Source organism: Rhodamnia argentea, chromosome 5 (assembly GCF_020921035.1).
Source record: "Rhodamnia argentea isolate NSW1041297 chromosome 5, ASM2092103v1, whole genome shotgun sequence".
Taxonomy (NCBI): domain Eukaryota; kingdom Viridiplantae; phylum Streptophyta; class Magnoliopsida; order Myrtales; family Myrtaceae; genus Rhodamnia; species Rhodamnia argentea.
In genome coordinates, this window is record NC_063154.1 from 16,838,571 (window position 1) to 16,851,316 (window position 12,746).

Consider the following 12,746-nt stretch of genomic DNA (forward strand, 5'->3'; position numbering starts at 1 on the left):
TTGTGGTGGTGGATCTCAATCACAATTCCCGGCGCTTGCTCACAAAACCAAACGGACCGGCTTGCGTTAGTGTCTTTCAAAAACGCAATACATGAAGACCCATTCGGAGTCCTGAGCTCTTGGAATGATTCTACCCATAATTGTGAGTGGCAAGGCGTTTTGTGCAGCAAAAGACATCCTGGAAGGGTCACGTCCCTGCTCTTGAGATCACAAGGCTTGGGAGGCTTCCTATCTCCTCACGTAGGTAACCTCTCTATGCTGAGGATCATGGTTTTACAGAATAACAGCTTTCGTGGAGAAATCCCACCGCAGATTGGAAACTTGCTTCGACTCCGTCATCTCATTCTTAGCAACAACTCATTTGGTGGGTCGATACCGTCCAATCTTTCCCATTGCTCAAACCTTAGGACCTTGAATCTCATAGACAACCAACTTGTTGGGGGAATTCATTCCAATCTTGGTTCCTTACGGAAGCTTGAATACTTGGGCTTTTCTGTCAACAGTCTTGTAGGTCCTATTCCTCCTTCATTCGGAAACCTCTCGCTGCTAGAACAGCTCTCCCTACAGCAAAATGCATTACACGGAGAAATACCTGAGGAATTGTCTAGACTCAAGAGGCTGTTTTTCTTCCAACTATCATTCAACAAACTAACCGGTGAGATTCCACCAGGGATTTTTAACATCTCCGGAATTTATGGCTTCATGGTCGCGGGGAACCAGTTGCGGGGAAGCCTTCCCTCTAATATCGGCACCACTCTTCCTTCTCTCAATTACCTTGCCACCAGTGAGAACTTGTTCACCGGGATGATTCCGTCATCATTAACGAATGCCACCGATCTCTGGGGACTTATTCTTTACAACAACAGTTTCCATGGACCAATACCGAAAAATTGGGGAAGGCTAAGAGGCCTTCGCATAATTGCCTTGGGTCTTAACCAGTTCCAGGATGACCTAAGTTTTATTTCTTCTTTAGTTAATTGTTCCAACTTAGAGATTCTCAATGTGGAATCAAACTTGATTCATGGATCGTTGCCGACATCCGTCTTCAATCTCACCAGTATTAAGAGAATTTACATGGCAGCTAATTTCATCCAAGGAACTATGCCTTCAGCCCTCGGAAATCTCTTCAACTTGTCTGCCTTGAGCTTAGCATATAACTCTCTAACAGGTTGTATTCCTGATTCCATTGGGGCACTTTATAACTTGCAGATACTGGCTTTGGCTGGAAACAAGTTTACCGGAGACATACCATTTTCAATTGGTAACATGACGCTGTTAGGTTACCTTTACCTTCAATCCAACAACTTCCAAGGCTACATGCCGCAAAGTCTCGGCAATTGCATGCAACTACTTGAGCTCGATCTTTCAAACAACAATCTAATTGGCTCGGTTCCAGTTGAAATCATGGGTCTTTCTTCCTTGGCGATCTTACTCAGTCTAGCGCATAATAATTTAAATGGATCTCTTCCTTGGCAAATTGGCTCTTTAATAAATCTCGCCGAGTTAGATCTATCTTACAATAGATTGACCGGCTTAATTCCGGCCTCCATTAGCGGGTGCTTGAGATTGGAACGGCTTCACTTAGAAGCTAATTCTTTTCATGGTCAAATCCCCCAAGCTTTACGTCCATTACGGGGCCTACAAGAGCTGGATCTTTCCAATAACAATTTTTCTGGTCCAATCCCGAGCTTTCTCATAGAGCTCTCTCTTCTCAAGTACTTGAATATTGCCTTCAATGAACTAGAAGGACAAGTTCCAGAGGGCGGAGTTTTTCGTGATGCAAGTACTGTATCCGTTTTTGGAAATAGACAACTCTGTGGAGGTACTCCAGGTCTGAAGCTTCCTCTTTGCAAATCACCAAGCTCTAACAAGTATTCTACAACCAAGACCATGTTGATATATGGGGTAGCTGTCAGTTTGTTATGCTTAACATTGCTGCTCCTGTTTGTCTTGGGTTACTGCAAAAAGAAGCGGATGAGAACCAATGCCTCGACATCATCGTCCTTCGAGCACCAATTCTTGAGGATTTCTTTTGAAGAACTCCTTAGAGCTACTAACAGATTCTCTGAGACCAACTTGATTGGTAAAGGGAGATATGGCACGGTTTATAAGGGGATTCTTGACGGCGGTGCCACGGTGGCGGTGAAGGTGCTCAATTTAATGGAAAGAGGTGCTTCGAGGAGCTTTGTCTCTGAATGTCGAACTCTAGGAACCATTAGACACCGAAACCTCGTGAAGATACTCAGTGTCTGTTCAAGCATGGATTTTTGTGGCAATGACTTCAAAGCTCTAATATACGAGTTCATGGCTAATGAAAGCTTGGAGGAGTGGCTGCACCCTGGAACTATAGGACAAGACGATGAGCATGGCGAATTGAGAAATATAAGACTAGCGCAAAGGTTGAATGTCGCCATTGATATAGCTACTGCGATTGAATATCTCCATAAGGGTTGTTCTCTAGCAATCGCCCATGGAGATCTAAAGCCAAGTAATATACTTCTGGACAACAACATGGTGGCTCGAGTAGGAGATTTCGGGCTTGCAAAGATTATTTCAAGAACATCTACCGAAGCCGCAGGAGTACAGGACCAGGGGAGTTCAAGTTCAACCGTAGTCAAAGGATCCATTGGCTATGTGTCTCCAGGTATGGATCTGTCATATCTTCTTCGAGGCATTTTCTTCTCTCTCGTCTTGGCGAAAAGAAATTGTGTGGTATACAAATTAAACTGGATCATGAAAATGATGAGCCTCATGCGGATCCTATGTATTTCCATTCAAAACCAGCAGTTCATATTTAGTTAATACATATACTAAATTCACTAAGTAATTTCCCCCGAGGCCTTCACCGTATACATTTTCTTCTTTTTCTCATACCCAACTAGAGGACAAAGTCACCCTTGATGGTTAGGCAATTTGTTTAACAGACATGTGCACTTCATAAATTCCAAAATCTCATTTCCGTACGGTTGATGCATTCCGACCTTCGCGACAATTTTTCCGCCCGGCGCTAAACATCAGCCATAGCCAATACACTAAACGAAAGTCAAACAAAGAGAGATGTTGGACGACACTGGAGCGAGCCCTCACAACTGCCCTTGAAAAGCTCTTGCAAATAGACATCAAACAAAATCCCATGTGATTTAGGATGTTTTCTTAAACTTTTTAAGAAAAAGTATAATGTTTATTCCTGTTTTATGTCCAAATGAAATTTTCAGAGTATGGCATGGGACACAAGGTTTCCACGCTTGGGGATGCATACAGTTACGGCATTCTATTATTGGAGATGTTCACTGGAAAGAGACCCACTGAAGAGGACTTTGGGCACTGTCTTAATCTTCATAACTTTGTTCAAATGGCTCTTCCAAATCGAGTGATGGACATTGTAGACTTAAGTCTTTGGAGTGAAGCTGATGATCAACAACGGCAGTGCAAGATCAGAGATTGCATAATCTCCGTATTCGAAGTTGGAGTCGCATGTTCAATGGAATCACCGCCGGATCGAATGGACATGACTGAGGCGATCGGGAAATTATGCTCGATCAAGGCGAGTTATGAAACCGAAGAGAGGATGACACGTATGTAGTTAAGTCAATTATCTTGTTGTACATTGGAACTCTTTCACTAGTAGAGACAATCATCATGCAAAGGCGGTGCTAGCAAATTGACATGAATGTCTCCCAAACTAGTCTGTCTACCCATACCTATTATGTGCTTTCTTAATAATATACCATTATCCGAAGAAAGTCGATGTATGAGCCACTGTATAACAGAGGATCTATGCATTGCTTAATTACCTTAAATGTGTGATTAATTCTTTATTTGGCAAGCACAGTCTATTTACCTGCTTATGCAATGCCTCCAAGTCGACAAGGGGAACTGCTGTAGGTCGTCCATGAGCACACACTGCACACAAGCTCTAAGCTGTCATGCTGAAGAGAACTTCAAAAAAAGATCTTCGCAGACCACATTACAAGCATATGTGCCAAGAGTTGATTGACTCACTTGGAAACAGAGTGATGTCCTTTAAGTTCCTCCGCGATAATAAGTTAAATAAATTGAGATCGCATCAAGCTTGACTACTTGAGCTTGATGTTTCAGCTTTCTGATGCTTGACTCATAATTGACTTGGACTTTAAACCAATTTGGTATGGTAAGCCAAAAGAAACAATCAAAAGTGGGGAAGAAAACTTTAACCGAAGACACAACAGATCTAAAAGGAACTTTGTGAAAACACAGAAAAGAGTTTCATGATAATCGCGTGGTTTTTGGTCATGTCATCAAATAAGTGTGGAATCAGCATCAGAATCAAATTTGTCAAAAGGAGAAAGAGAAAAATTGAGCAAGATATATTAAAGGAAATTTAGTTTTCTACTCCATCATTTCTTCTCCAGATTACACAAAGTGCTCTCAAGCATTATTAGGAGCTGCCATTCAAGTTTGGCAGACAACCATTGAAGCAATTCAGTGATGGATATCATTCGGAATCCAACTGATGTAGAGGTAGCCCCATCGACTCATGAGGTGGTTTTCACCATACTGCATAGGGTTCGAGAAGTAACTCCCAAGGTATAGGACTTTGGCCTGTTTGGTTCTACATTTGGCCAAAAGACTTTGAAAAAATGCAAATACCTTTGGGCTAAAGGCCTTTTTCAAAATGCAAATAGTGTTTAGTAAAGTGTATTTTAAAAACACATTGGAAAACAACTTTGATGTAAATACTGTTTGGTGAAAAATGAACTTTGTAACGTATTTTTACTTTTTGAAAAAAAAGCGGCGGTTGGCGGCTGGCGGCGGCGGCGGTGGCCATCGGTGGTGGGCGATGACGGGCTGGTGGCGATCATCGGGCGGTGGTGGTCGGAGGTGGCGGTCGGCGGCAATCGGCAGGGACGAGCAGCGGTAGTTGGCGAACTTTGGCGGTCGGCGGTGACGGACGGCAGTCTGCAGCAATGGGGGATGGCAGCGGACGGCGGGCGGCGACCGGTGGGTGGTGGTGAATGTTGCCCCAAAACTTTGTTTGTAAGACTCGCGATAAATGGAGCCGTGATTAGACCTTTTTCCTTTTTATCCTGCCCTTTAATTTCAGGTTAAAAAGAGATGGAACGAAATTGTTGCCTCGAGGTTATCAAGAAAAAGGTTGGGAAAAGGAACTTCCTTCCCCTTCTGCTTTGTATATCCAACGCGAATATCACATCGGAATGTTTGCCCCCTCAATCCTCTTTGGAGGGAGAAACAAGGCCTCCTTTAAACAACCTTCATTTTCAAGTTCGTATAGGCCTGGGCTAAGATTTAGGCTCCCCTTATTCTTTTTCGTGCCGGTCTTTGGCCTAAGCATCTACGGGATCTCAAGTCTGAAATAGTTCTGATTGGTCACATTGTATCTTAAAGTTAAAAAAGTTAATAGATAAAGATTGATAATTAATAATAATATAAATGCGTTGTATATACTCCGAATACTTTAAGGAAGTCAAAAGTTAATATGATTTTTGAAGCAGAAAATATAATAACTCATCTATTTTTAATTCATAGAAATAAAAAAAAATGAAGAATCTGGGTAAATATGTTAAACTATACTTTTTATTCTAAAAAAAAAGTGCCAAGAGGTCAGAATACTTCTCATGGGACTTAAATATATTACAAGTGCTAAAACTTGTATACGACGCTAACTTTAATGCCAAAACCTTCAAAACGATCACTGAAGTGCCATTGTTTTTTTAAACGATCACTTCGGTGCCAAAACTTTCAAATGATTACTTAAATATCAATTTTAAAATAAAAAAAAAGCTCATTTCAGTGCCAACTGCAGCGATCCACTTCAGCTCAATTATTAATAAAAAATAGACCACGTCGGATTTCCAGCGAGCCACGTCATTTCAAATCAAATTGGCATTAAAATTAGCATTTTTAAAAAAAATTGACATTTAAGTGATCGTATTAAAGGTTTTGGTACTAAAGTGAGCGCCATACACAAGTTTTGACACTTGTAGTATACTTTAGCCCTTTTCATAACATGATCCAGAGCATTAGCTGATTAATTAGTCTATTCTAACACGAAAATTCCTGAATCCAAGTGCAGGGGACGGAATCTCTTTTCATTGAGGTGCCAAAGGAAATTCCCAACTGCTCTTTTAATGGCGTGAGCAACTAAAGCATTGGACTAATTGCGTGCTGTGCCGCACTCGAGAACAGTCAAAATGATTTTCGCTTCATAATGATAGAAGTTACGATTAAAGAAATTAAAAATAAAATAAATTTTCTGTAATAAAATTGAGTTCTTTTTTTCACATTTTCAAATCGAAAACATGCCAGAAAAACAAATTGTTGGATGAGTTTTCCATTCAAATAGAGATTTTGTGGAAAATATTTTCCTTTTGTAAAAGGAGAAAAAGAACATTATTACACAAAAAGTTAGTTGATATGTGATAATGATTTGATGTTTGTGTTCATGGTGAAAGAGTAAATATCATTAAACTATTCATTGAACGAGAGATTTTATTCATTTTTCTAGAGGTAATGCGGAGAAGAAAGGTCGTTGTTTGTATGAAGCCCCAACTTGTCCTTTCTATATTATTTTGTACTATCCTCACTTTCTTCTTTCTTATTACCTTAAATATTACTTTTGGTGCTTGACTGTTAATTGACTTGGACTTTAAACTAATTTCGTATGAAAAGCCAACAGAAACAATCAAAAGTAGGGGAGAGAACTTTAACCCAAGACACGACAGACGTAAAACGATCTTTGTGGAAAGAGAGAAGAGTTTCAAGATGACTTTACCTTTTAATGTGTCTCATGTTCATGTAAAGAATGTGAAAGTTTCATTCTACAGCTAAAAAAAAGAATACAATATATGAAGACGAATGATGGGGGCGCACAACAATACAGATCATGAGTGCATTTTCTCAACGAAAAATTTCAAATAAATCATTTTCTCAAATAAGGACCCAAAATGTACCTTGTTTCAAATAAGGGCCTAAAGTGCTCTTTTTGTTTCCAACTCTCATTACATAATACTTTGTTCCACATGACACTTAATTATATGGGTGAGCAAAAAACATAGAAAACCCAAATTGCCCTAGATCGGAAGGCCTGAATTTTCAGGTCCTACAGGTGCATGCCATATTTCGAGCTCCCTCCTGTTTATACTATAAAGTCATTACTAAGTTTAAAAGATAAATATAATAAAATTGATATTTGAGACAAAAAATCTAACAGATGATCTATTTTTAATACAAAAAAAAAATCGAGCTAGGGCTCAACCAGCTTGGACCTTTATTTCGGCCTCCAACAAGCTTGAAAATTCCATGGACTTGTCAATGCTGCCATAATTGATGGGCTACGAGAAGACACGCCTGATGGAATGTTCAGTCTTCGTCTCTATGTGCTTCCCAACTCTCTCGTAATCGATAGGGAATGTGAGGCACCAATTTCTCCTACATATGGACCTTTCATTTTGTAATATATTTATCTCAACACACTAAATCCTATGGCAGAAAATAAGCGGACAATAAGACATATACAATAATTAATAACAATATACCACATCATTTTTATCTTACGAAATTTATAAAATGATCTTAGTATGTTTAAAATATTAATAACAATTTCTCGATGAGCATATCCAGCTTATTCATCTGTTCTTTATTGGCCAACCTAATAATACTAAGGAACTCAAGCGAAGAGAGTTCTTTGAACTAAAGTGTTGCTCTATGGCTAGGAAAGATCTTGATCGACATTTTAAGAAGATGACCAAGCTCTTTTACGTACTTCATGTAGACCCAAATCTCAAATCTGTTTTCCTGTTTTCCATCCCTAAAGAAGTCAGCAAGTTGCTGAAAAGACTTTGCAGGCAAGACAAAGGCCACCAGCAGAAGCCACACTTGGAGAAATCCAACAAGTAGTTCATATTGCACTCAAAGAATTATGCCTCAGCAAAGAATATTTTTGTTTCCTACAAGATGCTTAGTGTCAAAAGAATACTGCAGACAGATGCAAGTAATAAGTATTGGGCAACCATTCTCCTTGAAGAAATTGATGGTAAGCACCACATTTGTGCTTACAAAAGTGGGCAATTCACTCCTGCAGAAAACCATTACCATTCTACTTTCAAGGAGATCTTAGCAGTTAAATATGGAATCAAGAAGTTTAAATTCATCTCATTAGACATCATTTTCTAGTAGAAATGGATATATTCTCTTTTCCCCAGATGCTGAGATTCAAACAGAAACAAATCCCTCATCCTTAGCTATTAAGGTGGGCATAATGATTTTCAATATATTCTTTTAACAATAAGCATCTTGCAGGAAACAAAAATGTTCATGCAAACTTTCTTTCCAAATCTAAACAGCCAGTTTCCTCTATCAACATCTTTGTTCGGAAAGAACCCATGCTTGATACATTCTGTGTGGTTGATATGAGAGAAACCTAGTGGAATAGCCACAAATATCCTCTAAATGTTCCAAACGTGATTTAGATCAATCGATTCACCCGCAATCTTAAACATTACTTACGGCAGTACCATTATAGAGTCTTTAGAGATTTTGAAGGACTTGGATATGGCATCTGAGCTTTTCAATTTCAGAAGTTTGATCTTCCAAATAGTAACTAGGAGGGATCTTCCTTGTTTAATGCAAATTGCGTCTCTTCTAAAAATCTTCTAACATCTTCTTAGACACGGTAGTGGTCTAATCTACTCTCACAAGGTGGGTAGCAACTGTGCTAAGGGCCACATTTCGAGCAAGTGCATTTTCTTTCTGCCTGTTTAAGACAGTTTCGGAAGAAGTGGGTCCCTTGCATCTTCCATGCATATCCACATCATTAGGGGCAGATATCTTAGGCGCATGGTAATACTTCTGCTGTGGATCAGAGAACTTTTCCAATGGATGGAATTTGATAGTATTGGGACTAGGTTCGGGGTTTGAAGACTATAATGGAGGGAAGTTTTCGGGCTAAAATATGCAAATATTGGGTAAAACTGGAGGTGATTCCGGCTTGGGAGAGCATGTATATGGCTAAGGGAGTTTGAGAGGGTAAGAATTCTTCTTTATCCATTTCTGGATTGGCTTATAAAAGGGGAAAGTAATAGACTTTTTTGGTGATGGTGGTAGAGGTAGTGAAGGTGAAGGATTGTCTCTGCAAGAGACACTTTGATGGTGATCCTACTGTGGGTTCACTTGGAGAAGATGGCAATACATGGTTGAGTATGGCTCACACGAGCCTCCTCAGCTTAATGTTTTTGTCTCTTCGAGAATGGTTGAGAAAATGGAAACAAGACAAAGAATCTCGAGGAAAAAGGAAGGCATCCCCTTCAACCCCTTCAACACCTCCTCCACCATCTCTACTTCACTCTCCATCTCGCCCATCTCAATTATACATGGTGTCAAATCATACAGGATCCTCCTCTTCATTTGCAGTTGTTCTTAGTACTACTACATCGCCTCCTAAGACTAATGTTTTGTCTCTTTGAGAATGGTTGAGACAATGGAAACAAGACAAAGAATTTCGAGGAAAAAGGAAGGCATCCCCTTCAACCCCTTCAACCCCTTCTACACCTCCTCCACCATCTCCACCTCACTCTCCATGTCACGACCGGAACCTTGCGAGCTCGTCGACATCCCACCCGGCCACGCTTATGTAGAGTTCTCCAGGATCTAAAGGCCAACAAATTCATGCGAAAGCAAAAAAAACAAATCCCCGTACAGAAACAATTAACATCACGATGACTTGGGACGGTAAAAACAAACTTATACACATATCCACACGTTCCGTACAATTTTCCAAACCTACGGCTTCGGAGGCCACTGTACAATCCTATGATCACTAGAACAAAAAAGATTACGTGATCGAAGCCTACTATACATCCAAAATAAAACAGCCAGCAAAAGTCAAGAGGCCAACTACCATCGGCCTCGTCCTCGCTATCCGGTACTATATCATCTCTCGGTTCCAACTCATCCTCATCAAGCTCGGGTGGCTGTTCGGCGTCCGATGGCTCTACAACCTCCCCATCTTCTCCCGGTACCATGACCTCGGGGAATACCGAACCTTTGAGGCGGGTCATTCATACTTGAGGCAAAAGGTCTGAAAAACAACGAACCCACGACGGGGTGAGATAAAATCTCAGTAGGAAAATCTCTAACCCTAGATCAGGTCGCTAGTGCCTCCGGACACAAACTAGGCGAGCAACAATTTCCAACGACTCTTTCTTGCGCTACCCAAAAATTCCCCAATTAAATTCCAGAAAATTCTACTCTTTCTCCGAAAATTCTCACACCTTCTCAAATATTCTACGTTACTCCCCTCTCGGCGTTTCACGCCTCAGTCCGACAATAAAATATTCTACATACTCCAGGGCACGTTTTTAACACATCAAGCCATAATATAAATATCCACATTACTCCGAAAATTTCTACATTACTCCAGAAATATTCCACGTCACTCCAGAATATTCCACATCACTTCAAAATATTCCACATTACTCCAGAAATATTCCACGTCACTCCAGAATATTCCACGTTACTCCAAAAATATTCCACGTTCCTCCGGAATATTCCACGTTACTCCACCGCCATCAAATAAGTTCATAACATTGAGCCTCGGACTTTTATGGAACACGGCTCTATACATATACCCGGGTCTCGGACACATAGGAATACGACCCACGGATCTCGGTCTCGGACACATAGGAACATGACCGGATCAAGTCTCGGACAATTAGTCGAACACGACTCACTTTGGTCTCGGACGACTTAATTGAACACGACTTTCTTACTTTCTCGGTCTCGGACAATCGGACGAATACAGCTCACTTTAGCCTCAGACGACTTGATTGAATACGACCATCATACTTTCTCGGTCTCGGACAATCAGACGAGTACGGCTCACTTTGGCCTCAGACGACTTGATTGAATACGACCTTCTCATTTCCTCGGTCTCGGACAATCGGACGAATACGGCTCACTTTGGCCTCAGACGACTTGATTGAATACGACCTTCTCATTTTCTTAGAATAGTTCGGGACCACGTGATTCACTCACGTTAGAGAATTAATAGTTTGGGATCACCCGATTAATTCACACTAATTCAAATATTAATTCAGACTACCCGATCAATTAATACTACCATAGTATCCAATCCACGTCATGCGACCATATTACGCTAACGTAGCAATATATAAATCACGCGCCACTAAAATTATACTAACGTGGAAATTTATCACGGCCGAACAATAATAATTTTCTAATATATAATCAATTCACGACCATAGTACTATACTATAATAATGTCACATTTAATTAGCACCGTGGCATAACGACTTTATGTCACATAAAAGTAACCCTAGTTAATATATTAACTAACCATGGTTCAAAATTAACTAGAGTCAAATACTAACCTAACCATGATTAATAAATAGCATAAAGCAACCATAGTTGAACAAAAAGTAACTAGGGTTGGTAGAGTAACCATGGTCAAACTTTGACCAAACAAATATCCTCTTGCATTTACTATTCATTGCAAGAACAAGCCTTCTTTATCCTCAAATCTGCAATTTTCGTCCAGCCCCTCCACAAGCTCAAATCCAATACTTTTCTTCATAAAAAATTCACAATTCCATGGTCTTTTAGCAACCTAACCACCTAATTTAGGTTTAGAAACAATCCTACCTCAAAAACTCGCAAAAACGTCCGTTGAACGGTTGAGGGAAAGCGCGAACCAATCGGCGATTCCGGCGATCCTTGCACGGCCGGCGACTTGGCGACGATCTAGCGACTCCAAGCGCTCCAAAGCGACACCAAAGAATGCTTGAAGAATTTTCGGCAATGGAGGGTGAGAGAGAGGGTGTTCGGCCAAGTGAGGGAGAGGGAGAGGAAGAGTGAGGTAGAGAGAAAGTGAGCTAGAGAGAGAGAGAGAGAGTTCTTGGATAATGAAGAAGAAGATGCCAATATAATAATTAATATAGGTTAATAATAATTAATTATGCCCACAAAGTCAAGAGAAAAAAAATAAAATAATTATCTCCCCTCATTGACTAGTCAATCTCGGCCAAAAGGGGAAATGGCCAAAATACCCTTCGTTCCAAGTGAAAAATAGGGTATTTTTCGAGGGCAGATGGGTCCTTTCCCATACCCAGTCCAAATCTACTTTTCCTGAACCTCTTTGGGGCGAACCGCGAAGGAATTTCACATAGGATGAGGAAACGTCCAAAATTTTTATTTATTGAAACCCCTGAAGGTCCGACGTCAAATTCTGAAGCTCGATTCGTGATCAATCTCGATCAATAGAATTTTCAGCGTATCTCAAACTAACGGGCGGCTTTTAGGAGTTACGCGTATCGACCCGTGATTAAAATCACGTTTAAGAATTACTCGAGCCATGGCGACCTTGGTTGTCATTCAATTGCGAGGGTCAATCACTAGTCCCGATGGACACGATCGTTAGAAAATAATTTAGGGACGTTCGGAACCCATACGAGGTCAAACGGAATCACCCGTGATCCAAGCGTAGGGTATTATCCAAATCGTTCCTTAATCATTCTAGGATCGGCCTATATTGGTCCAGAATATTCCCTCGACAATTTTCATGGCCAAAGAGTCAATCCAGGATCAAGTTCTTAGGTCCACGTACTTGATTTTCCTAGCTAGCCATTCCCATTTGGTTAGTCTACTCGAGAGGGATCAACTCCGAGTGAGATTAGACTGAAATACATCAATGAGACCTTTCATTTATTCAAAGCTTCGAAAGTGGGTCGGAA

At 40.5% G+C, this 12,746-nt stretch overlaps 1 protein-coding gene across 1 annotated transcript; it reads left to right on the forward strand.

Moving 5' to 3' along the window:
- The first annotated feature begins 267 nt into the window (after positions 1-267).
- On the forward strand, positions 268-3,729 carry LOC125315222 (putative receptor-like protein kinase At3g47110). The gene is made up of 2 exons (XM_048279659.1): positions 268-2,644; positions 3,216-3,729. Exons 1-2 carry the CDS (start codon positions 268-270, stop codon positions 3,581-3,583), a joined length of 2,745 nt encoding a protein of 914 aa, XP_048135616.1. The 3' UTR covers positions 3,584-3,729.
- The last annotated feature ends 9,017 nt before the right edge of the window (positions 3,730-12,746 follow it).